The sequence below is a fragment of the Gasterosteus aculeatus genome, chromosome 1, assembly GCF_964276395.1.
Source record: "Gasterosteus aculeatus chromosome 1, fGasAcu3.hap1.1, whole genome shotgun sequence".
Classification (NCBI taxonomy): domain Eukaryota; kingdom Metazoa; phylum Chordata; class Actinopteri; order Perciformes; family Gasterosteidae; genus Gasterosteus; species Gasterosteus aculeatus.
Genome location: NC_135688.1, coordinates 18,213,012 through 18,238,566, shown reverse-complemented (window position 1 = coordinate 18,238,566; position 25,555 = coordinate 18,213,012). Strand labels below are relative to the sequence as shown.

Here is a 25,555-nt window from a genome sequence, read left to right as displayed (position 1 = left end):
GACCTCATCAAGCGTGACTGAACTATTTCATCATTTGTTTGTTCTTTTGGGGCATTGTCTACTTTCTGCACCATATTCGAACTTAATTGTTTCTAGCATCTTATTATTTGTCCTATTTTACACATGAACTCCTGTTTTTCTTGTGCGACAGGGTTGACGAAAAAAAGAGAGAACTCTTTTTTTCTGTGACAGCATCTGGTGTCGTTTCACCTCACGAGTCAAAGTGTGAAAAACAGCTCCTGGAGCAGGAACTTCCACAAAGGCAGTTTAGATTTCTTTAAAACGAGGTGTTTCTGTCTGTCTGGAAACCTTACAGATGTCTCGTGTAGATAAGCAGGCTGTGAAGATGGTCTGAGCAAAGGGAGATAGAATTGGGGAAGTGTCCGTGGGCCCCTGGTACACCTTGTGGCCCCTGGTTCTATGGTAACCAGTGTGATCCCATCTCAAGCTTCTCTCCAGAGATACGTCACACTCCGTCGCTCCTCCTCCTTCCTGCCACCTCAGCAGAAACGGGCCTCACAGCTCTCCACACTGCACCAGCCGAGGAAGAGACACTGGCGTGCGCGTGTGAGAGAGAGAATGTTTAGGACAGATAAAGGAGGCGGAGAGAGGTGGATACGGAGAATCTGAGAGAGAGACTTTCTTTGCTGAAACGGAGCAGAAAAATCCTGCGTCACTGTTTCTGTCCCTGCAGGACGATTAAAGGTTGTTAACAAGACCTCAGTTTCCATGGTAACAGGAGGCTTTTGCCGGCAAGACTAAGCCGTATTTCTTAATCCCCCAAAAAATGGAAGCCAGAAATGACGTACAGCACCTCCATGCACAATATGAATGCAAACATATACTATTATATCTAGAACACCTGATTTTGCTCGCTATTTATTAAAATAAATAAATATTTTGTTTTCCCTTGTTTCTCTATAATGTGTATTGTCTTGTATCGTACACTGTGTAATGAAGACAAAAACTCACCAGTGTGGAGAATGCAGTTCTTGTGCTTTGAGCTCATTCTGCATCCTCATAGTGCTCCGGTTGCATGATAGCATGAGAGTAGTGCAATCTAAGCAGCTTTTTGAGGTTTCCTTTTCATAGCATGGTGAAGATAAACGTCTGATCTTTGCAAATAATATCCGTTTGCTTCAATAAGCGTTATAAGCAGTGCAATAAATGCACCTTATTTACAATGAGACACTTCACTGGCGGGGTCAGGGTGCATATGACTACCGACTTTTGACCTGCTAAAAAGGATGCAGATACAAGGAAAGAGGATGAGAAATTGTGTAAAGCTTCCTACTCTGCCCCTGCTATACAAGTCCTACAAGGCCAGAGGGCCTCAGCCACATAACCCACTCCTGGTCAGCCGGCAGATGAAAGCGCGTATGTTGGAAGCAGGTGATTCGTATTCAGCACTTTTTATTAGAAGGAGCTTGAACGAGAAGAGGGATCCAATTTCACGGATTGGGGGGGTCGCCCTCAGCCGGCCGTCATAGCCAGACGGATGTAAGCTCATTTCTTTTTATGTAAGTGACCCACATAAAGGCTTCAGGAGTATTATTAGGAAATCCTCATTTTCCAGCGGTCACTCGGTCCATTGTGCTCCCAACACGAAGGTCCGAAACGAGGACAAATATACTAGGATGTAGTGAATGTGTACTAGTGCACCAGGACGTCTCTACTTAAAGCTCCTTATTGGGAAAAGTCCTTGTACTTAAAAACCTTCTTGGCAATGAATCGGATTGTGACTCACTGTGATACTGAAAATGCGAGGTTATCTGAATGGACGCTGGTGCTTCTTGTAGTGACTTTAATGCATTGAAAATTCACAGAAAAAACTGATCCCGTTTGGTGAAATGCAGTGTCAGGGATGACAGGGAGCATGTGGGAATGCATTCTGCAACAAGCTGTTAACAAAACCAACATATTACCATGTTTTACAGTTAATTTGATGTGCTTCTACTTGAGTATTTTCACCTCACACCACTTTATACTTCAACTCCGCTATTTTGATTTTAAAGCTTTAGTTATCCAAACAAATTAGACAAAAAACATGGAAACAGCTGAGTACAGTACAGCAGAGTTGTTTTACAATTACTGAAATGAACTTGCAACTATTTTGATAGTTGTCATGTAAAAGCATTTCATAAACATCAGCCCTTTCATCAATGTTTGTAATATTAGTATATAATCAATAATGTTGAGGTTGACTGTTGGCTAGACGAAGCACAATTTGGGCTCTGAGCAAAGCTATTTCTTACAAACCAAATAATTGATTTATCAAAACAAACATTTACTTACACAGCAACAGAACAGATGAGCGCCATTATTATTCAATATAATTGTGTCTACCTTTTCAACGTAGGTACAATATTTACTCTTTTTCTTAGGCTGGTTGTCCCAGAGAACTATTTGGCTGGTAAATGCTAGAAAATAACATAAAAAATGGACAGATCCCCAGTTTTTGCAGTTTTATTTGTTAAATTTTCCAGTTCCAAATCATCAAAACAACTTATAAACAGATAAATTATGGCTCTGATACACATCTCACCATCTCATCATGTCCCCATTACCGAACTCTGAGTGTACCAAATGTGACCCCCCACCCCCCCACCCCACCCCCTTGAAGCTGCTAAGAGAACTTATTGATGGTCACATCATCCAGTCAAATCATTATTTGGTCATAGTATTTATAAGGCCAATGGTCACCAGAGTTTTGTTGGAATTTTTAGAAACAGGAAAAGAAGAAAAGCCATATATGATGATCATGGATGGATCGGGAGACAGTGGACCCCCTTCCTCATTAGAGCAACCTCCTCGTTTGTCTCCTTCAGGGACATTTTACAACTAAAACTGAGGTGAAATATCCTAGATCTAATGATCTATCTTGCGTTATTTGTTTCTTATTGATCCAAAATAATATGGGGGGGGGCGGGGGGGGGGTCAGTCCAGACCAGGACTCACAAACACACGTGGGAAACAGTCACCGTTTCAGAGTTCAGATGTGGTTTACTCTGCAGATTAGATGATCTGAGGATTCATCTGCCAATAGCTGGATAATATTAAGAAAACACAACCATCATTTTGCTGTTACTATTTTACATGAAGACAAAGTGAGTTTGTGGCGTTGGTCGCCATTTGAAAACATCACCTTGAACTCTGAGATTTTAACCATTTGTCACAAATCAATTAACACAACAATAAGCAGATGAATCAATAATCTAACTAATCCCTAGTTGCAGCCACAAGATTCTCTGTTGCCTCAAATTGTTTTTCAGGTAGTGTTTCACCTTTGAAACAGATTAAGGCCAGAGGTACATAATCATCAGAAAGGGAACTGACAGCTTTGAATAGATGTTTTGGAAATCTTCTATTTGGATTGCAGCATTTTTTAAATGCAGAGCGAACTGTCGATGGAAGCTTTGGCTCTTTCAGGATTTTAACCTGCGACTTTTTTAGCCAGAAAGAAAAAGTCTTTCAGCAGGAAAAATGAAACCCAAAACAAATATTCAAACCTGGTATCCAAATTTAAAAAAAAAGTAATTTTACAACATTGATTCTAAAAAAAACAGTGGTTTGTAAACGGAGGCTGAAAGCGTTGTTTCTTATCAGCGATTTTTTTTCTCTTTTTTTTCATGGAAAATATACACCGTATCTTCAGAGGCCTCCCGGAGGTCCACACGGGCCACCGGGCAGAATATAACAACGCACCATCGCAGCAGTGATTCGTCTCATCTTCTTCACAATTGGATGAAGATTCAATCTCTTCTGTCGTCCACAAGCACCTTCGTACCGCTTCACTTGGCGCTTCAGCACTGACGCCATTAAACGTACCGTATTTAAAAAAGGGTTGTTATCATGCACATTCTCGCCTTCAACACCCTCAGACAGTGACGTCCCAGAGCTGCAGATGGAGCGAGTTTGGCCGAGTGGATTATGGGTAAAAAAGCCCATTTCATCAGCTATTTAGCCGTCGCCATCTTGGATTACCGCAAACTCGCCATGTTATTATTTCCCAACCGTGACGAAGAGACGGCGTGTACGTCTCTGGTAGCGAACTGTCAATCACTGTCGGCATGCAGTAAGCAGAAGCAAATTGTTTTGCTGCTGTGTGCATCGGTCATTTCAAGACAATGTGACAATAAAGCTTCTCTCTCCTGGAAAATACTTAATTTATTTTTGCTACCGTCATGCGATTGTAATTGCTTTTTTTTTAATTAAAGAAAAAAGTGAAATAAGAACGAGGTTTGAGTCCATCGGTTTCCATTTTTCTTTTCTTTTGTTCTTTTCTAGCTGAAGACAGACACCATCAAAGGAGTGTATTTCTACATCTATTATTCATTTAGCAAGTGTGAATTATTTACACAAGCTAATAAGCGATAGAAAACGTTTCATTCTACTGGGAAGAAATGGCTCCAAACCTCCAAAGCGTCCAAACTCGGTCCGTCGACGGCTGTGGGCCGACATGCCTCTACTTATTTATAACTCCTATTAACATCCTCCTACTAACAGCGCAGACGCCACAAAGTACCTCGCCTGCTCCGTGCCAAAAAACTATTGAAGGCGATGTTAACATGAACTTAATCAGGTTGACAAAACTCACTAACACACAGAACTACTGATTTAAAAAAAGACAGATAAAGATAAAAAGAAAATCAACAAATGCACTTTAGAAGGAAATAACTCAGACTGAAAGCCATAGACGGGTGACAGGAAGCTGAAACCTTAGTTAACACACACACACACACACACACACACACACACACACACACCCCGTCTGCAGCTGAGGGTGCTGGTTGGCTGTCATGGTCTTTTAAAAAAAAACGACAGACAAATGTTTTTTTTTTAACTCCTATGAGTCTTTGGGCTCTTTTGAAGCACTCTCTCTCTCTCTCTTTCTTTCTCCCTCTCTCGCTCCTTCTGGGTTGTTCATACCGGCTCCGGGGGCTATGATGTAAGCTATGACATCACTTGATCAAAGATACTGTCTTGTCCTCGTGATCGAGTCCAGCAGACAGAGAGTCACAGGAACAAATCTCCCATCTTCCTCTCTGTGAGTTCAAGCTCCAACGGTCAAAGGTCACACGGGGGGAAAGAGCAGTCGGTGCAGGTGGTAAAAGAAAAAAAGAATGGCGCGGAGGCCTTGCTGCCCCCCTGTCTGCAGTTGGATAGATGAGAATAAGGAGGAAGGAGGTGGGAGGAGTGGCAGACAGAGGGGGCGGGTTCTCTAGCGGTTGTTCTTGGCCGCCTCCTTAGCGGCCACGATGAGAGGAGTCAGACTGGAGAGGGGCTTCGCCATCTTCAGAAACTGGTGCTGAGAGGAAGAGGAGAAGGTGAAGGAGAGGACGAGGAGGGAGGGGGAGAGCAGAACGAGGGGGAGAGAGGAGAGATTAGAGGAACGGGAGAAGGAAAGAGAGGGAACGGGGGAGGCAGGAGGAGAGAAGAGAGAAATATTTCAGTTCACTGCAGCGCTGCCTGACCTCTTATTTAATGCTTACGTGCACACAAATAAATCAACTTGTACACGATTACTTCAGAGCACAAGGACTCATACAAAGGAGCCTTTGAATCGGATTACTTCTATAACAGACCTCCTTCTGAAAGTACCACGTCACAGTTTCCCCCTCAGCTCTGAGTCATCGTAGAGTTCTATGGCCCCAGACACCTACACTTTTACACACCCACACATCTTCACACCTACACACCCGCACACCCACACATCTTCACACCCGCCTGTCTCCCTGTTTTACCTCATTAAAAGAGGACGTAATTTATATTTGTCGAACCACCTAAAGGCGGCTCTGGAAAGACTATTATCTATTACTCACACACACACACACACACACACACACACACACACACACACACACACAGAGCTGTTGTACCTGCAGCAGCTCTTTTGCTGACCCCCTCTTCTCAACGTCCATCTCCAGACATCGGTTCAGGAAGTCCCTGAACGTCGTCGACAGCTTCTCTGGGTTCTGCAGCTCTGGCGTCCCGTTGGTTGCTATGAGATACAGTGCCTAGGAGAGGGGGGGGGGGGGGGGGGGGCAGAACACATGGTGTGACCAACACGGTAGTCCTCATCCCATGAAGATAAACAACGACAGCAAATGGTGTAAATTCATTCTTCTGGCGCCATCGTGTGGCGGTTTCCAGAACAGCAGCAATAACAACTATGTGCAGAGGACCATGAGTCCGGTTTTCTTTCTTTCTTTCTAGGTACGTTAAGTGCATTTGAAAATATTAGCATGTGTTAATATTTATGTCTAAGTTGGCTTTACAGTCTGTGAATTATACAAAACCCTCAGTCTTCATAATATTAAGACAAAATGCGTCTTTCATAGCAAACACTGTCTCACCCTCAGCGGGTTCTCATTCAAGTACGGCGGCTCCCCCTCCACCATCTCTATGGCCATGATGCCCAGGGACCAGATGTCCACTTTAGGGCCGTAGGCCTTGCGGGTCACGACTTCGGGTGCCATCCAGTATGGCGTCCCCACCATGGTGCTGCGCTTACTCTGCTCCGGAGTGATCTGGGCGCAGAACCCGAAATCCGCTGTGAGGTAGACAAGAGGACGACGTGAGCTTATTTACAATCAATCTGTAAAACATTCGGACCTGTTTTCAGCACATTGAGGACCAAACCGAAGGAATCGGGGTGCGTGACAGGGGGAGGGGGAGCTGCCCGTGGTCCCGTTTGAACATGAACATAACTGTGACTGTGACATAACGGTGACTGTGTAACAGCTCGGCAGATGTGTGTCTCCCATCTTCTTCTAATTAATGAGTCAAACAGAAAGGTAGCGCTGATAACGCATCACTGTGCTCTTGTACAGTGTGGTCCCACACACTGAGCTTTAACACTGGTCCCAATAGAATCACAGCTCCCCAAGGCGGTCAATACCAATAATAATAATTAACAATAGTTAGGATAAATAAAAGTGACAAGATGTCGTGTGTGGACTGACTGAGTTTGACGGAGCCGTCCATGCCCAGCAGGATGTTGTCGCTTTTAATGTCTCGATGGATGACCTGGTTCGAGTGGAGGAACTCCAACGCTTGGAGACACTGGGAGTCAGGGAGAGGGACAGAGCAAGATAGATTTAAAAAAAGTCAGACAGAGGGACAAAGACAGACAGAGACAGACAAAAAGTCAGACAGAGGAACAAAGAGACACACAGACAAATCAAGGGAAGAAAAAAAGGAGAGAGATGATGTCATACCGGGATTTTTTAATTAGTTTCCAACAAAGATGACGTCCCCTGTCTCCTTGTCTCTTACCTCTCTGCACACAGCAGCTATCTGGGCTTCATCCATGCAGGTCTCCGTGACGACGTCAGTCAACGAACCTCCCGCCAGGTACTCCATCACCACCCACAGCTCATCACCCACCAGGTAGCTATGGAAACCATCAATACACACAGATATTAAGCTCCATCTCTAGGCACTAAACCCTGACATCGGAGCGGAAGCTTCAGATGAAATGAACGTTTCGGTTCAGGGGGTCAGAGAATTACTACATATTTGACCTTGGATTTTTCAAATGTAAATAACCATTTCAAAGGTTAATTAAGATTTTCACATATCTAGGAGTCTCGCCACACCAGGCATCGACACGGCGGGTCCTCGAGTGACTGTCCGTCAGATGGAATCCACTAATTTAAAAATATATATTATATATTTACTGTCAAGAACTAGCTGTGTTTTTTTACTGCAGTCAGAATATTCCATTGTCAGAGGACGAATCTCAGCTCAGTGTGAACCTGCCAAAACTAAAAATAATCCTCCAACTTTTAAAGCCACAGCTACCTGTGTGTGAGTGGGGGGACGGAGGGGGGGTCTAACCTGTCCAGGTAGTTGACTATGTTTGGGTTCTTATTTTCCCTCATCACCAGAATCTCATTGATGATCAGCTCCTTCTTGGGCTGCTGCTGCAGGTTCATCTGTTTGATGGCAACCTGAGGAAGCAAAAAAAAAGTTGCACATGCTAAATTTTGTTCTATTTTTCTCATTTACATGCAAATAAATCACACTGATGTGAGATGAAACAGAGCAGAGAGCCATGAGAAATAGAAGTGATCTTTCATTAAAAGGGAAAGATAGCATGAGAGGGAAAAAAATGAGGACGAGAGGGGACAGACAGGGAGCGGGAGGGACGTGTCTCCACCCAATGGCAGTAAAGGGTCGTCAGGCAGAACACATCTAAAAGTGAGCACACAGAGGAAAACCGGGAAGGATTATTCCCACAGTCTTCAAAACTTGAACGTGGGCGTTGCTGCTGTTGAGGGAACACTTTAATCCAGCCAGTAACACAATGTTCTCAGTGTGCTCATAACTGCTCTACGTCTGACTGGATGAACCCACCTCAGCCTCCCGGTACCTCTTAGAACATCTAGCAAATGAAAACAAGTCAGCTTTGCTTCTCTGTGAATTTGCATTCATAGCTGTCAGTCTGGGATATTAATTAGAAATTACTTCAGCACTAGGATTTGACTTCATTTAAGGTAATTTCTGTAACCAGTCAAATTATATTTGAGACAATAGTTGCTTTCCTGTTGTGGTGAACTAATTTTAAGGCCATTTAAATAAGCAGCATAGCTTACTGGCAATCATCGTGGGGATTGCCTTAGAAATGACAGGACACTGTCCTCCCGTTTTACCAACATGTGGCATTCTCTCTGTGATGGCGGAGCCTGGCTATAAGCTGGAAGAGCAGAGGGAATGGAACCCACCTCCTGTCCCGTGGCGATGTCTATAGCCGTGTACACCGTCCCAGACGCCCTGAAAACACACAGCAGAGAACCTTCTCATCAGCTCCGCGTCATCCGGTGCTGCTGGCAGAAGACAGAGCTTTCCACAGAAAGTGGATGGCTTCAGGGAAGCCGGCTCGGGGTCCGTCCACTGCTGGAGCCCCACCCGGTGGCACCAATGATGATCATTAAGAACAACAATATGGAAACAGCCAATGTTCCCACTGATGGTCTCTTTATCACTTTTTCCATATTTAGGATTGAGTTGTTAAAAGTTTAAATCGAATGAATATTCGATGAAATACCTTGTGTATCAGGGGCTTTAGCTTAAACAGATATTAACCACAAATCAGCTAATATTACCTGCTGTTCTTACCCACGAGAGGATGGTTAAGGGGTATTTACTGTGAGTTGGGATGCTGTGCTAATATTATTGACATTGTGGTCAAAAACCCTTCAACTGAAAGCTTTGTTGTCAGATGAGACTCCGGCTTTAGTAGAACTAGAGGATGAAAGGAACCCTCAGGGTCAGTGATGCCGTTTCACACGCATGGACTCTCACTTCTCTTCTCTTTGCTTTGAGTAAGGGAAACACCGGAAATCCTTCACTGTGATGATTGTTGAGCCCGGCTATAAATGATCGGACCAATCCCAGCCGACCAAACGTATCCACGCAGCCACAGTGGATCGGTGACGCTTACCCCTGTCCGATCTTCTCGAAGCGCGTATATTTCTTCTTGGGGTCGCCCACACTCACGATCGTGCCTGAGTGAAAGAAAAACAGAGACAGGAGAGGTCACATGGGGGATCAAAACGAACAGAACGAGTTAGAGAAATGAACTAGGCCTAACAATAGGATGTATACATTATTTTCCACAGAATCTGAATAGATAGAAGAGTCAGGAATCTTCTTATCCATCCGAATTCTACCCTATTTTCAGCACACTGAAGTCAATGCAGCATGCTGACCAGGAGAGAGAAGCTAAGAGGAAGAGGAGGAACGAGAGACTAAACAGGTCGGAAACTAAACTGAAATGTAAAGAATGCGTGAAAGAGTTTGAAAAAAAAAGACAATTAAGAAAGTAAAAACTGGCACACAGCTGGAACATTAAGGAAAGAAATTACATGAGACAGACAAAAGGAAAATATCAAGAAAGACAAAAACACAAAAAAGACCCAACAATAGAAAGGAAGGAGGCAAAGGCAGAAAGCAATGAAGTAACAGTTGCTAGAAGTGCAAACGAGGAAAAACTGAAGAAAGACGTAGTGGGACAGAAATTAAGGACAAAGGAAAGAAATAAAAGAGGAAAAAAAAACAAGAAAAATGCAGAACGACATAAGGACAGGGAGACAGAAGCATCTGGAGCAGCTCCGTCTGCAGTTCATTAATCAAAGTCCACAGAAGGAAAGTGATTAGAGGACAAAACTTGGAGTCTGTAACCGCTGGAGATGATGGATAGAGAGAGGACGACCAATCGGACGTGAGGATTGGACAGTGGGGAGCGGAGACAGTGGATATCATGTCTGTCAGTCAGAGAGACACACAGACAGGCAGTATCCTGGTCTTACCAGCAGAGGGAGATCTGAGCACATCTGGACAGGCGTGGGGCATGATTTAAAAAATATACAGTCTTTTATTACAAATACACAACAACACATTCCAACACGGGGGGAGGTTGTTTTATTATGTTCTTTTATTCTGAACGCTTGTGGCCTGAATTAGTCACAGTGCATTAAGCAGCTCATTAAGGGCCATTGGAGGATTTATTTACCCTAAAGGTTGGAAATAATGAACAATCATAACCAAAATAAACATTGTAAAGATATACTTGTTTTCTTTACTAACGGTTATGGTTTAAATATATTAAATACTGTGATATATAGGATTTTTTTATAATGAAAACATTATAAAACAAGTTTGGGACTTTGACAGCTTTACCACGTAATGTAAACATCATAGGTGTCAGGATAGGATTTATACTGTTATTAACAAGGTATTGCTATAAAATCATCTGCGGTATAAGTACTAGAGCTCGGCAGGTGACCTCGCAGCGTCTGATCAAAATAAGATCTCATTCTAACAACTGTTGTTTAATGTGGACAATCTGAGACTTTATTTGGGTTTGAAATGAGGAGCGTTGCCCAGACGATCTCCAAGCTTTAAGTCAGGGCGGACTGATGAACCTTGAGAAACAAAAGCTTTAAGCTTTAATGTCCCGACAACCGCTACAGTAACGGGAAGGGGGCATTGGGGGGTGGGGGTGGAGAGGCTCGGTGAGCTACGGGCGAAATAAGTAGTTTAAAGGTTGCAGTGAGCACTGCAACACAAGGTACACTACAAAGTGTTTAACACTTGAATAACGAAAACTTCTCAACAGGGTTTGAGACACGGCAGCTGGTTTATATTGAAGTGAGAACGTTATGTAACCTCTCACGTCCCACACTACTCAGCTCCGTGAACCTGTATTTGAAATGAATATTCGCACCATATATATGTATTATTATCAGAAATTCCAATTGTTAAAAATAAAACACAATATTTGCAGCACCAAACTTGCCTCGAGGCTAAAATAAAACCCAGTCTCCTCTGTGTGGGTGCGGAGAGACAATTATTAAACGCAAAGAGTACAAATGGGCTAAAATGAGCTGTCAGAGACTCGCTGAACTGCAGCAGAGGATATTCTCCTTCTACCGCACCGCCTTGCTGCTACAAACCGGGTCAGACTAAAGACCCCCGTGGTCACGGCTGTGAAGGCGTCCCGGTGTCCTAACACTTCTCCCTCTACTGGTTTCACACCGCTAGCCTTTCGGGACCCGTGGCTTAGTGTCTCCCATGTGTGGTGATGAGGTTTAGCTGTGATCTTGCTGAGATCAGGTCTCTGAGCACACTAGTTCAATTCCTCCCACCACACTGCAAGAACGTAGTTGTATGGAGACGGCTTTGTGCAGGTGCTGTAATGCTTGTAGCGTGAATACGGGGCTGGGAGCATTTCCATTCCCCCTTGAGGTGGTCCCCACATGGCGTAGCCTGAGGTGGGGGCTTGCAGCTAATGCTGCTAATAGCGCTAACAGGGTTAACCTCAGAGGGAGCCAGTGGGGGGGCGTTGAAGTTTGAGTGTATGAATGAGCCTTACGTAGTTTCTCTAGGATCTCCTCGTCTGACATCTTCTTCTTCCTGGTTTTATCCAGGGGGCGGGGCACTGAGGGCCCGGGGGCGGGGCTCGCACTGGGAGGGCTGCTGGGAGCTCCCTCCAAGGGAGGGGCGGGGGGGATGGCAGCGGCGGCGCAGGCTGATGGCGGCGGGGAGATGGGCGAGGTTGCGGCATCTTTGGTGGGAGGAGCGGGGGGGAGGGGCTCGATCACCGAGCGAGTGTATATCTGAAAGAACAATCGAAACCATGTGACCCAATTCTAAACAAGAGAGGGTACTGAAGGTACCTATAATAGTGCATCCTTCTTACTTTGTCAGACATTCCAGGGCCACCTATATGTGACAGGGACAGCTTGTAGCAAGTAGTACTACAAATAGTACTAGACTGCATTATTTTAGTTTTTACATCATGTTCCCTGAACAGTAACTATAGCACAATGTGAAAACATTAGCTCGCCTACACTTGTGACAATAAGTATTAGAATTATTCTTGAACTATTTATTGGTAGCAATTTATTTATCATTGAACATTAATATCCAGGATTTACATTACATGTCATTTAGCTGACGCTTCTATCCAAAGCGGCTTACAATAAGTGCATTTCAACCAAAAGGACACAAACTCAAAACTCAACTAGAGAAATTTCTATTGTCTCAAACAAAACTGTGTCCGTACATTCTGTTACACATTACACTGTATTTATCTACATTGTGTCATTGTTTTTAGAGTTTACTATATTATACTATACTAATTTGTTTATATTTGAAATAATTCTATTATTATCTCTTACATATTGATGTACTATACTACTTGAATCTACCGTTACATTATATTAATAAATTACTACCATTCACTTTATATTATTATATCCTATCCAACAGTGTAACATAATTTTCCATAAACTGTTGATTTATACTCCTATACATGTCATACTCTATTTATATTACACCGCTGTATCAATACCTACAAACACTAAGTGCTGTTACTTAATCATTTCATATATAATTTATATTATTCTGCTGTTAACTTAAGCTTCCTGAATGGCTTTTAGCCGTTTTTAAAATCTGCCGTGTCATAGAAATTCGGATTTGCTCCCACAACTGCAGCAGGCCTCGGCCGTGCCACATTATTTTCTGCAGAGAAAAATGAATCAATCAGCAGGTTCCTGAAAGCTGCTTTAGTAAAGTGATCCATCACAATAAACAGAAATCAGCTCTGCATTACTTGTTGTCAAAGTTGCTTTATAGTTATGAGGGACTGATGACTTTTCAAAGTGTTGAGCATTTATTCTCTTTCAGAAGAAATATGGCAATGACAATGGAAATTGTAAGAATATATATACATGTCTTTTCAATAATATTCTAATTCTGGATTAAATTAAAGTTTGGGATAACTGTGTGACCAGTAAGTGATCTATGTTGCAACTGAGCTATGTGCTCTGCGTGTGTGTGTGTGTGTGTGTGTGTGTGTGTGTGTGTGTGTGTGTGTGTGTGTGTGTGCGCGCTACAGCAATGGCTCCAGTCAGGTGCACCAGACCAGTCGCCGTGGAAACTATGGTGGCGCCATGGAAGCAGCCTCTCAACCGCCACCTTGTCTGACAGAGGGGCAACAATGTCTGTGTGTGTGTGAGAATTTCCTCACAGGACCACACAGACATAACAAAGAAGACGTTGGTTGCTAATGTGTGTGTTGTATGTGTGTTTTACCTGATTATGATATAAAGAAAATATCCAGTATATTTAACATCTTATTTAACTTATGGATAAGCATTTTTGTTTAAACATTTAATGGGAGTTCTTTAATATTTTCCATCCACACACACACACACATAGTTTTTCCAACTCTTTGGTTGTAGATATTTTAGGTCTTTAGTTGTAGTTTTCTAGGACTTTAAGGTTTCTCCTTCTTTAGTTCTATCAAACAAATCACCTGTAGGACTTTAGTTTCTCAACAATTCTAAAGCAATTCCCCAGGAATATTTTCCATGACTCCCATTCCCATAATGCACTATCACTATACATAATCAGCTCATGGTAGTGTATTACATGTTTATGTATTATATTCTTGCATAGAATAAACATTCATTTTGCCTTGGCTGCCCTTCATGGCTGTTTGAAGCTATGCTAACGGCGTATGTGTGTGCATGTGTGTCCTTACGGATTTGGTGTGCTCTGGTCGGGGGGCGATCACCGGCGGGGGCTCGGCCTCATCTTCGTCGTCGTCCTCGGATACGGTCGATATGGCGGGCGTCTCTGACACAGCCTTGGAGCTCTGCGTGACATTGCACGGGGGGAGAAGGCGGAGCCTTAGTGACATCATTGTCACATGAGAAAACATCAGACCCAGCATTGCTTCATACAGTACGCGTCTCTTCTTCTACTACTGCTGCTGCTTCATCCTCTCATCCGCCAGAGAAACCCTCCAGCTCTCCTTCTCTGCTCGTCTTGCTCTCTGAATCGGACTTCCACTTTTCCTGTCTCCCTCTGTCCTGCCACCCTTTAATCTCTCGCCCCCCTCTAGTCATCACTGTTGATGTCTGAAAGCTGTCGACATGTCTTGCTGCTGATGCCACAAGTCACACATCCTCCCCTCCATCATCCTGCTCTTCGTCCTCTCTGCTCGGTCTCTGGCGGTCTGATGCTCGGCCAGTGGCCAACCTGCATAGACGAGGGAACGGCGAGAGGAGGAAAAGATGCTGATTCACAATGCAGAGAGAGAGAGAGAGAGAGAGAGAGAGAGAGAGAAGAGCGCCTCTACGTGTGACATCATCATCATCACTATCTGCTATCGCTTTATTCTCACTTTCATAGTTTGGGCCTCAAAGGCGCATTTCACACATTTGCACAGCGTGATCATTTTTTATTTCAATAAGAACCATGGAGTTTGAGAATGTGTGTGTCACCAGCGATAACAGGTGGTACTGTATTGCCATCGGCAGTTTAAAATATTGTCTCATCTTAATCCTTTCGTTGCTCATCACCCTGACAGATGTAACTCACTCTCTTTTCCAATTTACCTTCCTTCCCGCTCAAACTGCCCGGTAAATCTTAAAACAAAATCAGAATGCTATACAACCCGAGGAGTCGCCCCCTGCTGGCCGGTAGAAAGAAAAATGAATGTGTGGAACTATGGTCAGTTGTCATTGGCTGCAGCGAGTCTTATCACACATGCTGAAGACGTCTTACAGTCGTGGTGGAGGAGCTGTAGGCATCTGCGTTTTTATCTGCAGGGAAAAACACAATGAGAAATAAGGAAGAGGAAAATCAGGGGGGAAGATAAAGGCATGCGCGTGGGAATGTGTGTACGTGTGTGTGTTTATGTACCTGTGAAGCTCATGTACTTCTGGCTGTTGGCTGTTTCTTTCGAGTCGTAGAACTTTAGAACATCGAGGACCGCCTGAGGATTCTTCTTCTGCTCCAGTTTGGTGATGTTGGACGTCTGCAGGAGCCGTGCCCACTGCTCAGGCATGCCCTACACACACACGCACACACACACACACACAAACGGTTTTACTTATGTTTTTTTATTCCATTTGGTGTGTATCGTTTGTAGTTATCAATGAGCTTTGTCACAAATCCCTATCAACTTATAATGCACACTACGTTTCAAACAGTTCAACAGGATATCATATGAGGAGGACACACACACACACACACACACACACACACACACACACACACACACTACTATCCTAACAAGGCAGTCTTGTCATATTTGTACTTCAGTCACATAACTGGGTCACATGTTTTCTCTCCCTCTCTCTCCTCGTCTGTCTGGGTCAGTCCCTCACTCTCGCTCCTCCACTCCATGCTTCATCTCTCTGTCGCTCCACCCTGCTCAGGTCTCATCTGTCCCTACTGTTCACCGTTCACACCTCCACCCCTGCCTCCATCCGTCTGACGCCTCTGTACACGGCTCTGCTCTACTCCAATCAACACAAGCTAAATATGTTCCTGGAGTAAAAATGTTTCAGTGCAATTTGGTGTGTGTATGAGTGAGAAGAATGTCCCAGATTACACACACACACACACACACACACACACACACACACACAATCCCAGCTAAAAGAGCTTGGTCAGGCGGATCAAGTGAGTGAGCTAAACAAGGCTTCTTTGTCTATTGTGGCTATTTAAAAAAGTTCATTTGACAAATTAGTGTGTTTTGAACACACACATACACACAGAAGCTCACGCATCAGTGAACATGGGTCCTTTTGTAAGCAATTAAAAAGTAAAGCGTATACACACAAATGAGGACGAACACACACTTACAGTAAATTCCCCGGTAACGGCATCGAAGCCAACATGGATGGTGTGTTCAAAATCAGACGGCAGGGAAATCTCGGGACGCTCCTTCTTCTTATAGGCTGGAGGAAGAAAAAAAACAACATAATAATTGTTAAATGTATGTATTTCAGGACGCGCAGTGGTCCAAGTATTCTTTTCCCTTTGGAATACAAAGAAACCCAGTTCATTAGAATTTCCGGAAAGGTCTTAAATCCGGAGAGAATCAAAAAGGAACTGAGAGAAGCATAACAGAAGAACTTAGGAAACAAAGAGGAGGTTATTACGAAGCGTTCCCAAGTAGATTTGGGGTATCAATGGATGAATAATTATTAATTAATCGCACATTTTGAAATTCATTAATCGCATATAAAAGTTTGTTGTTCTTCTAAAGAAGAATCTTTTAAGGAACAAGTAATCACCTACACACGTGTATTTTAGACACTGTTTAATTGTATTTTTTTAAACACAAAACTACGCACATGGCAAAAATCTCCGCACATTTAGCCAGGAGGTTTTACCCACTACTGTCAGGGACACAGTGGTGCAGACTGTATGCCGCGCAGGGTAGATGTAGATTAGCAGCTAGCTTACCCTAGCAGCTAGTTTAGCCTAGCAGCGAGCTTAGCCTAGCAGCGAGTTTAGCCTGGCTGCGAGCTTAGCCTAGCAGCTAGTTTAGCCTAGCAGCTAGCTTAGCCTGGCAGCTAGCTTAGCCTAGCAGTGTGTTAAGTGGTCCGTTTGCCACCCACCCCCCTTCTGTTTGACACGTGGAGTAATTCCTCTGCAGTTATCTGCTGCATGTCGCGCCTCTGCTTGTTTTACTTCCAATGCAAAAAGCTCTCTCCATCTTTAACTATCATCTCGGTCTCTCCGATCTGACGGACTGCAGCACGCGGCACGTTACGTGTTCCGGTTCAACGCACACCGGAAGTAAGCACAGTTGCGTTAACAGCGTTAAATTATTTTATCGCATTAATCTCGGCAGTCATATAGATAATGGCCTTAATTTTGACCTTAGTAGATATTAGAATTGAGTTAAGAGCTTTTAAACATCTAAGCAGCTCTCTGCACGCCATTTAAAGTACTAATGACTAGATCAAGAACAATATCATTTAAACTGTGTGTTTTTATAAAAAATGAAATACTAAGGATGACAATGATACAATTTAGTGTTTTTGATAGTGGATCATTATTGATTGGAAATTAGTGTCAGTGGCCAGGAAATATAACCAGGGATATATTTAGTTCCTTTCTTCTTTTGTACTTATAAATCCAGAATCCTATTTGTGATATGAGCCACACTGTGAGGTTGTGCACCACAACTGAAGAACAAAAAATGAAATAATAAAATAGTTTATTTGCCTCCTGGCAGAGAGTCAATTGAGAAGATGAGATCCGTCTGTGCTTTGCTCAAGGGCTGCACGAGTAGCTGTGCAATCCCCCCGCTCCCCGCAGTCCCACCACAGCCATCTCGGTACTCACTCTTGTCGCCGCCCCCCGTCAGGATGAACCGGATTGAGCGGTCCTTTTTCTTCTCCGGGTTGGGTGGGAGGGGCTTGGAGCCGTGGTTGAGCGGCGCGGGGTCCTTGTTGCAGGAGCCAATCATGGTGCTGGTGTTCCTCATGGGCGGAGCAGGGGGCTTGTCCTCGACCTCCCCATTATCAGACATCTTCAGCTAGGCTGCAGCCGGCCGCTCCTGCACAGAGACGGGACGGGAACAGAGGGGAGAGTCATCACCCAATCAGAGGTGAGCATTCACGACACGGCTACTCTTTGAATTTATTTATGCACAAATGCTCAATTTACAATGACGGAAAACTTTACATTTAAACCTTATTCAAAAAAGAATTCTGCATCTCAAAGTCCAATTCAGAGAAAGAAAGAAATGCATTTTCCATTTGCTCACTGAGCGGTCTGTTTGATCAGTAAACACTGACTAACCATAGTGTGTGTGTGTCTACTGACTCACATTTAAATGCTAAGAGAAGGAAAGTAAAAACTTTCTTCCTGGTCAAGACATGACACACGCACACACGCAGCTGATAAGTAGGGACATTTTAATGAATGCTTTTGCCACACTGCCTAACCTGCTCAGCTGAAAGTCCCACAAGGAGAGTCTATTTTAGGCACTACCACACACACACACACACACACACACACACACACACACGTGCGAAGAGGATGTTGATGACTTGTCAGTGATCTGTTGATCCCCAAAAGAGATTTGACTTTTAATAAACATTAAGCAAGTCTACTTCCTTTTGTGATGTCTCGCCTTCACACATTCATCAATAAAGTTGAGCGACTACAATTAAAAAAAGAAATCAATCATGGGTTAAAACTATACTTTGCATGCTGGGATCCCAGCAGCGAGCCAGGGACCTGGACCAGGATATGCGTTGGATTGCTTTTTAATATTTGAGTATCGGGTTGTGGGCAATATATAGTATTTGCGTTTCAATTTTGGTATCTGCGTATTTTAAAAGGGTTTAAAATTTGTCCAAAGATCTCCAGAGTTTTACACTGTATCCTACACTTCCCATAATGCATATCTTCAATGAGGCTTCCCAGGCTGAGGTGACATCCGTATGCAGCATTGGGTTTACGTGTCGTCACCGTTTCCACGAGCTGAGCGCTGTTCAACACAACCAGCGGCTCTTTAATATTAGATCTAATACTTGAGCTGGGATGAAGCAGAAGAGCATTGATTAATCAATGAAAAAGGGCTGTTTTATCATCACACAGCTCTTTTCAGTTATGGCCTCCACAACAACGAGGCGCTGCTGTCGATCGCTATCAGGCAGATGCAAATCCGCTCTTCCACCATCTTCAGTCGGCTGTATTCCAATGACCAAACTCACTTTCACTCTCGTTTTTCCAAACAAGACCTTAGAACTGGGATCAGTTTACAGCACCAATGGTACAAAGTCCCGCTGAGCTGATCTCTGGTCAGCTACCACTGTCTACAGGGCCTGAGCACATGACGCGGTTTCATCACATATCTAAAAAAATATAACAATTTCTTCATCACTTTTTTTTCAAATGCGTACACAATGAGCAGAAAACAAACAAACAACAGTTCTAAGCATAGAAACGAGCAGCACAGTACAACAACATGTGTGTTACTTTTCTTTTGTAAGATCAGATTTAAAATAAACATAAGAACAATGAAGCAAGTTTAAAAAAGTAACACCCGCCTGTGCTTTAATCTAAAAAACACCTCAAAGAATCCCTCACAACAAAATGATACACATTGTCGTCGCTTTAATGAGGTAAAAGGGGATGACTTCCCCCTATCTTACCTTAGCAGAAGCAGACAAACATGTTAACAGCTAAAAATTGACCCAAAAGGAAACAAACAACAGCAAAAAGCAAGAGGAGAAAACGTCGAATCCACCGACTTAAATCCAAGGACTGAGAGAGAGACGCTCCGTCGGCCTTTTGACCAAAGCCGCCCCCCGCAGACGGTGATGTCACGGCATGATGCCACAAGGTGAGTCACACGGGGGTGGGGAAACACAGCGGCCGACACTACCACACACACACACACACACACACACACACACACACACACACACACACTCTTAGCAAGCAACAGGAACACTACAGCCAGTCACTCAACATGTATGCTGCATGTGCACACACAAACAAACTTTATAAATATCTTTATACACTCAAATTAAACAGAATCACAGCCCAAAAATCACCTATGAATATTAAAATAATTTCTTCAAACACACTACACACACACAGACGCACACACAGGGTACAAGACAGCAGTGGCCTCGTATTTCAGACGCTGTTGGTTTCAGATGAGCACTGATATCAAACAAACCCACACACATGTGCTATGTGACATTTGACCGACAAATGGAAAAAAAAAACATGATAATGCAAGAAGACAAAATTAGGCCAAACAATGCAACAACAAAATCACACAGAACAATATTACGCCACCTTCACGTCACCGCAAAACAAAAGATTCATTTAGAGTTCAACAAGAGTTCTCAAAAACATCAAAACTACTGACCGGTAGCATATAAAAGGAAATGAAAGAAGAAAAAAACCTTTCATTACCTGTTGGAATATTGTGAGAATGGTCAACAACAACTACAAGGTTTCAGAAACACAAACGTGTTTGAACCGCAGCACGGGAAGAAAGAAAAAAGGTTTGTTTACGGTCTCATACCACACAGCGTATCTGCTGACTCCGCGCGTGTGTGTGTGTGTGTGTGTGTGTGTGTGTGTTTGACAAAAAATATCTCCTCCCGCTGAGCCACAAATTTCCATCCTTCTCTCCCTTACTGGCGTTTTAAAATCTGTTAGCCTGAATCTCTCAGCTCAGACGCCATAAGTTACCTGATGATAACAAAGTGTACCTCATAGCGTTTCCTTGTTATTCTGCCACTCGGGAAGCAGCTGACTCCATCTGATGAAGGGGAAGTTGAGATATTCTCTCGGTTTTTGGACTCCATTCAAACGGTCGCTTAAGCTGCTAAATTATTGGGGTTCACGTGCAGTCTTGAACCCGGCCCGTCCTTTAATATCGGGTCGTGTCCGAGCCTGTTACAGACAGTGACCCATCCATCCACCCATCCATCCATCCACCCATCCATCCATTCATCCATCTTCAAAGCCGCTTACCCTTCATACTGGGTCGCGGGGGGCTTTAGTCAATCCCAGCAACTTTGGGCAAGAGACGGGGTACACCCTGGATTTGCAGGGCTGACACGAAGACAAACAACCATTCACACTCACATCCACACACCGACAACAACCTGATCCCCAGAGCATGTCTATGGACTGTGGGAGGACGGGCGGAGGTGGGGATCCACACTGTGGCAGAGCGGATGTGCCTGCATCGGCCCGATCGACAGGATCGCCTCGTTGATGTGGAGGCCAAAATAACTGAAAAGAGCAGTGTGATGATAAAACACCCCTGATTCATTTTAACGATACACGTATTCACCACCAAAAGGTGATACCAATGCAAAAGAGGCGAAGCCCCGCCCCTTATTGGGTCCCCTGTGGGAAGTTGTTTTTCGAAAAACAATTTGGACATCCACCCCATTTAGTTTTAACCAATTAGCAAACTGCAACTGCCAACACAGCTGGCTAACTTATCTATGACAACATCATGGGACTTTCTTGATGTCAAAATTACTTTTTAGATTAAAACATATTATATGAGTGTAGCATATTCAGTTCAAAAGGATCTGTGGGAGCTATTATTTTGTTATTTATTCTTAAATATAGTTTGCTAAATTGTTTGGATAATTGGATCACTAATTGGGTAATGCTGTGGGCACCTGGAGGTTACTTGGGGGCATAGTCAGGTGGGACCAGCATGCACCTGGGTGACGAACACCTTTTACCGGAGAGACACCGAGTTAGAGCGACGGAGCAACAGAGCACTGCATAGAAAGGCAGACAAGTTGTATCGTATGTGTTGTGTATTCTGTGGAATAAAGGCGAAACAAAGGAAACGATCGCCAGGACAATCCGCTTTCTTACTGCGTGAAAGAAAACAACAAACTAGGTGCAGCAGTGGCCCTTAGATTCAAAGATGTGTTGGTAACAAGGGCAAATGGTCACTACAGAATCAAATAACCACTAGTCTTTTTCCATGTATACTGTTCACTGTAACGTACCTGCAGTCCATAACAACACGGGGGCAGTACGTATAGAAGAATATGTGTTTGTTGTATTCCCAACAAGCTCTTTAGTCACATGGTCATTATTAATGATCACCCATAATTTATGAATGAATTTTTCTCTGTCGGAGATAATACTAAATATTAGACGGATGCTATGGAAGACGTACATTCCACACACACACACACACACACACACACACACAACAAGAGACAGTTGCTGTTTAATGGCGGCATTTCCTGGAAACGCCATGTCAGCCTCTGCAGCCACGTTTACTGGAAGTCATCTCTCTCACACACACACACACACACACACACACACACACACACACACATTAGTGCATGTCATTACATTTTAATAACACAGTGAGTCCTGCTGCTCTGCATCACTTCATTGTATCTGGCCTCGGTTTGGCTGCTGTAGTGTGAGCTGCCTCTACTCTCAGTTTAACAAGATACACTTGCAGCTGGTAATCCGTGTGATTAGTAAGTGTTGATCATAAATAAAGAGGCCGTGTGTTTGTATAAATGCTCAGGCAGCGTGAGTGAAGGTGACAACACCACTGACTCATTTCATCCTTCCCTGAAATGCTCTGGGTGGATTTGAGTTTGTTGGTACACTGTGTAAATGTCAAGGGCTTTATTTTCATGTTGAAATGTCAGAGCAGGAAGAGCGGATCCAGTCTAAGCTGCAAGGGTCAAAGCAGGAATGATTATTACAACTTTGCATGACACCGTGTTATTGATTTAGACGTAACCACATCAATAGTAGTAACATTCTCTGTCTGTGTGTTTGGTGATGGTGGGGGTCAACTAGCTGAAGTCTAGTCAAAGAAAGACACATTTGAGATGGTTCTGACTTCAAAAACGGGAACTTTTGTTAGTTACTTTTACATTTATACTAAACATACCGAATGTCTTCTGGTTTTGTCAGAAAACTAAAATCAGCAGGGATTAATTAGCAGATAGTAGACAATTCATATATCAATCTCAGGATAAAATGGAGTGTGTCAGAACTCAAGTGTTCAAATCGTTGTACGGATTCATCTTCAATTTGGATTGATTTGATTTGCAGTTCAAATTCTACAAATACTTTTTTTCTTGTGTTCTCCCGCTGTAGTATGCTGCAACACACACACACACACACACACACACACACACACACACACATCCCCTCTCTGCCTCCATCCATGTTGAACCCTTAGCTTACAGACCCTGCGGGGTCCCCAGGAGAGCTCAGTGTCTGTGGGCATGGAGAGGCCACACAGCCCTCCCGGCCCCCGGACCTCCTGCTGCTCCTACACACTCCATCACAGTAGCACACACATGCTTACTTGTGTTTGTGTTTGTGGTGATAAATAACGGACATAAACCAGCAGAGACAAAGAGAAAGAGGCGTCGCCGCGGCATGTTGGCCAAAAAAAGAGGAAGAAAAACGAGGATTTGGTTGCATCGGAATTCTTCAAGCACGAGAAAAGCCTTTGTAACAGCAGCACGAAATACCGACCCAGATACCCAACGGAGACAAAAGAAATGAGAGACAGAGAGGGACAAAGAGACGGAGACAGGGATAGTTAGAAGGAGCGATCAGGTCTTCAGTCGCGCTGACGAGACGGGCCCTGAGGCCCAGACTTCAAATGTATATTTTAGCATATTTCACAGACCAGACAGCATTTTCTATATGGATATGTGCAAACCTCAACATGAGCACGCCACCTCACACTGAATCTATTCCCGGTCTACACACACACACACACATGCGTCACAACCACAACCATTAGAATTTGGGTCTTTGAAGTCTGAACCTCGGGAGAGTCCCGGGTTCAGACATCACAGGCTGCTGCTCTGTGTTCGTCCCGTTTAATCACTCGTAGTACGTCCGTCCTTTATTCCACTCTGTTCAGGTAATCATTGTGGAGCTTGACTGAAGCCCACATGCGTCGTCTATCAGCCACCCACTACAGCCACAAATGTGTACTCCTCCGCCGCTGAAAGTAATCCCACACAAAGACACTGTTCCTGTTTGTTGCTTTGAAAACAACTGTGACCACGCTTTAAAGATGCTGCCTTGAGTAGGAACAGATGCCGGGCAATTTATCCACACCTATATGTTGATATCGTGATGGGACTGAGGACTTCGTAAAATATTTTCTGAAAGCACTGATAGTCAACCCTAACATATTGTCACAATATCAATATGTCAAGATTTTAGCATAAAAGTATTGTGATACTTGATTTTTTGTTGTACTTTGAGCTGAGAGACAGAAGGTCACACTGCATAGAGACGGACTGACACCTTCCTGCCATTAGTTAACAATTAAAAGACCCGGGTCAGAGAACACCAGCATTCTGCTTTTAGAGGCAGAGGGAATAACCAAATGGAATAACACACACACACACACACACACACACACACACACACACACACACACACACACACACACACACACACACACACACACAGCCCTTTCATTAATTATCAATTACATCTGAGAGGCAGGGTAACGCTGCTCTGCACACACCGTGTCAGTCTTTTGTCAGCTGGACTGACTCCACTCCATGTGTGTGTGTGTGTGTGTGTGTGTGTGTGTGTGTGTGGGTGTGGGTGTGGTAGAGAGACAGATGGTAATTTTGAAAAGGAGGACGTGGCCAAACATGAAATAAACGATAAACGAGGAAAAAGCAAGAGAGAAGGACGAGGAGCGATGGGAGTGGTGGTTTTCCTCTGCATGAGGAAGGACATGACGAGATGTGTTGGTCTTGGGAGAGAAAAATACACACAAATACGCACATATTTCCTCTTTTCCTCCTTCCTCCTGCTACAACAGTCTGTTGGTCAGACAATCCTCAATTTCAGGATGACAATAAACAATCCCTGATTGTGATGTATAGTACTGTAACACAGTATATTATTTTGGATATATGAATGCCAATTACAAGGAATGACTGGTTTAAGCTTAAACAGGAAGAGAAGAAACTGTATCTGAACCTGTCGGCCATCATTCACACAGCAAACAGCGTGCTTCTCCAACCTGGAGAACCACGGTGATCTCCGGTGAGCCGGTTGCTGCTATTCTGCCACAAACCCTTGCTGTCGTGACATGAGCGGGTCCTCACACGGGGGGTCCTTAACAGGCCACACGTCCGTCCCTGTGTCTGCAGCACATTGATTGTTAGCAAGCAGGCGTCCCGTCCCAGAAGCCCTTAGTCTCCACATACGACCATCTGTCCTCAGCATATAGTCTTCGGGGACCCGCTGTGTGTGTGTGTGGGAGTGTGTGTGTGCGTTTATGATTGCACGCATGCATCAGGGAATGTACCCTGGATACAAAAAATATATATACATGAATTATGAATTTGGCAAGCTACCTAGTGAAATAAGTTGGCCGATGTCTTCGTACACTCCTCGTGTCATTTACATTTCACCCAGCTGACACTAAACGCCGATGATCGGATTCATCTATCGCTCCATCGCTGTGCACCGAGCAACAAGCACAGATTGCCGGCAGGACGTCATCCATTGGTTTGTGGACGGCGTTTCTGGTTTTTCTGGTCTAAGATTGCTTTTTAGTTTGTTGCAATCTTGTTTTTTGCAACCAGTGAACATAATTGAGCACATTTAGACCGAGGTGGCGTGATGGCAGACTGTCAATCACAGGGTAGCCCCGCCCTAAAGAATTCTCCACTCTATGGTCCATTTTACTATAAATGTATGATAA

General features: G+C 43.8%; 1 protein-coding gene across 2 annotated transcripts in view; it reads right to left on the bottom strand.

Annotated features, from left to right (window-relative positions):
* Positions 1 to 2,450: 2,450 nt before the first annotated feature.
* The window catches only part of pak1 (p21 protein (Cdc42/Rac)-activated kinase 1), a 37,110-nt gene continuing 14,005 nt past the window's right edge, over positions 2,451 to 25,555 (bottom strand). The window contains exons 1-15 of one of the 2 annotated variants that reach the window (XM_040184695.2): positions 19,485 to 19,651; positions 17,665 to 17,878; positions 16,171 to 16,265; positions 15,223 to 15,370; positions 15,085 to 15,122; positions 14,057 to 14,170; positions 11,882 to 12,125; positions 9,449 to 9,512; positions 8,730 to 8,778; positions 7,843 to 7,955; positions 7,279 to 7,396; positions 6,966 to 7,065; positions 6,357 to 6,553; positions 5,880 to 6,017; positions 2,451 to 5,308 (exon numbers count right to left, since the gene is read on the bottom strand). In XM_040184695.2, coding sequence (XP_040040629.2) covers positions 5,222 to 5,308; positions 5,880 to 6,017; positions 6,357 to 6,553; positions 6,966 to 7,065; positions 7,279 to 7,396; positions 7,843 to 7,955; positions 8,730 to 8,778; positions 9,449 to 9,512; positions 11,882 to 12,125; positions 14,057 to 14,170; positions 15,085 to 15,122; positions 15,223 to 15,370; positions 16,171 to 16,265; positions 17,665 to 17,851 — 1,692 coding nt within the window. In that variant the 5' untranslated portion in view covers positions 17,852 to 17,878; positions 19,485 to 19,651 and the 3' untranslated portion in view covers positions 2,451 to 5,221. Of the gene's footprint in view, positions 5,309 to 5,879; positions 6,018 to 6,356; positions 6,554 to 6,965; positions 7,066 to 7,278; positions 7,397 to 7,842; positions 7,956 to 8,729; positions 8,779 to 9,448; positions 9,513 to 11,881; positions 12,126 to 14,056; positions 14,171 to 15,084; positions 15,123 to 15,222; positions 15,371 to 16,170; positions 16,266 to 17,664; positions 17,879 to 19,484; positions 19,652 to 25,555 lie in introns of those variants that run through there. The other variant, XM_040184687.2, reaches the window with a different exon arrangement.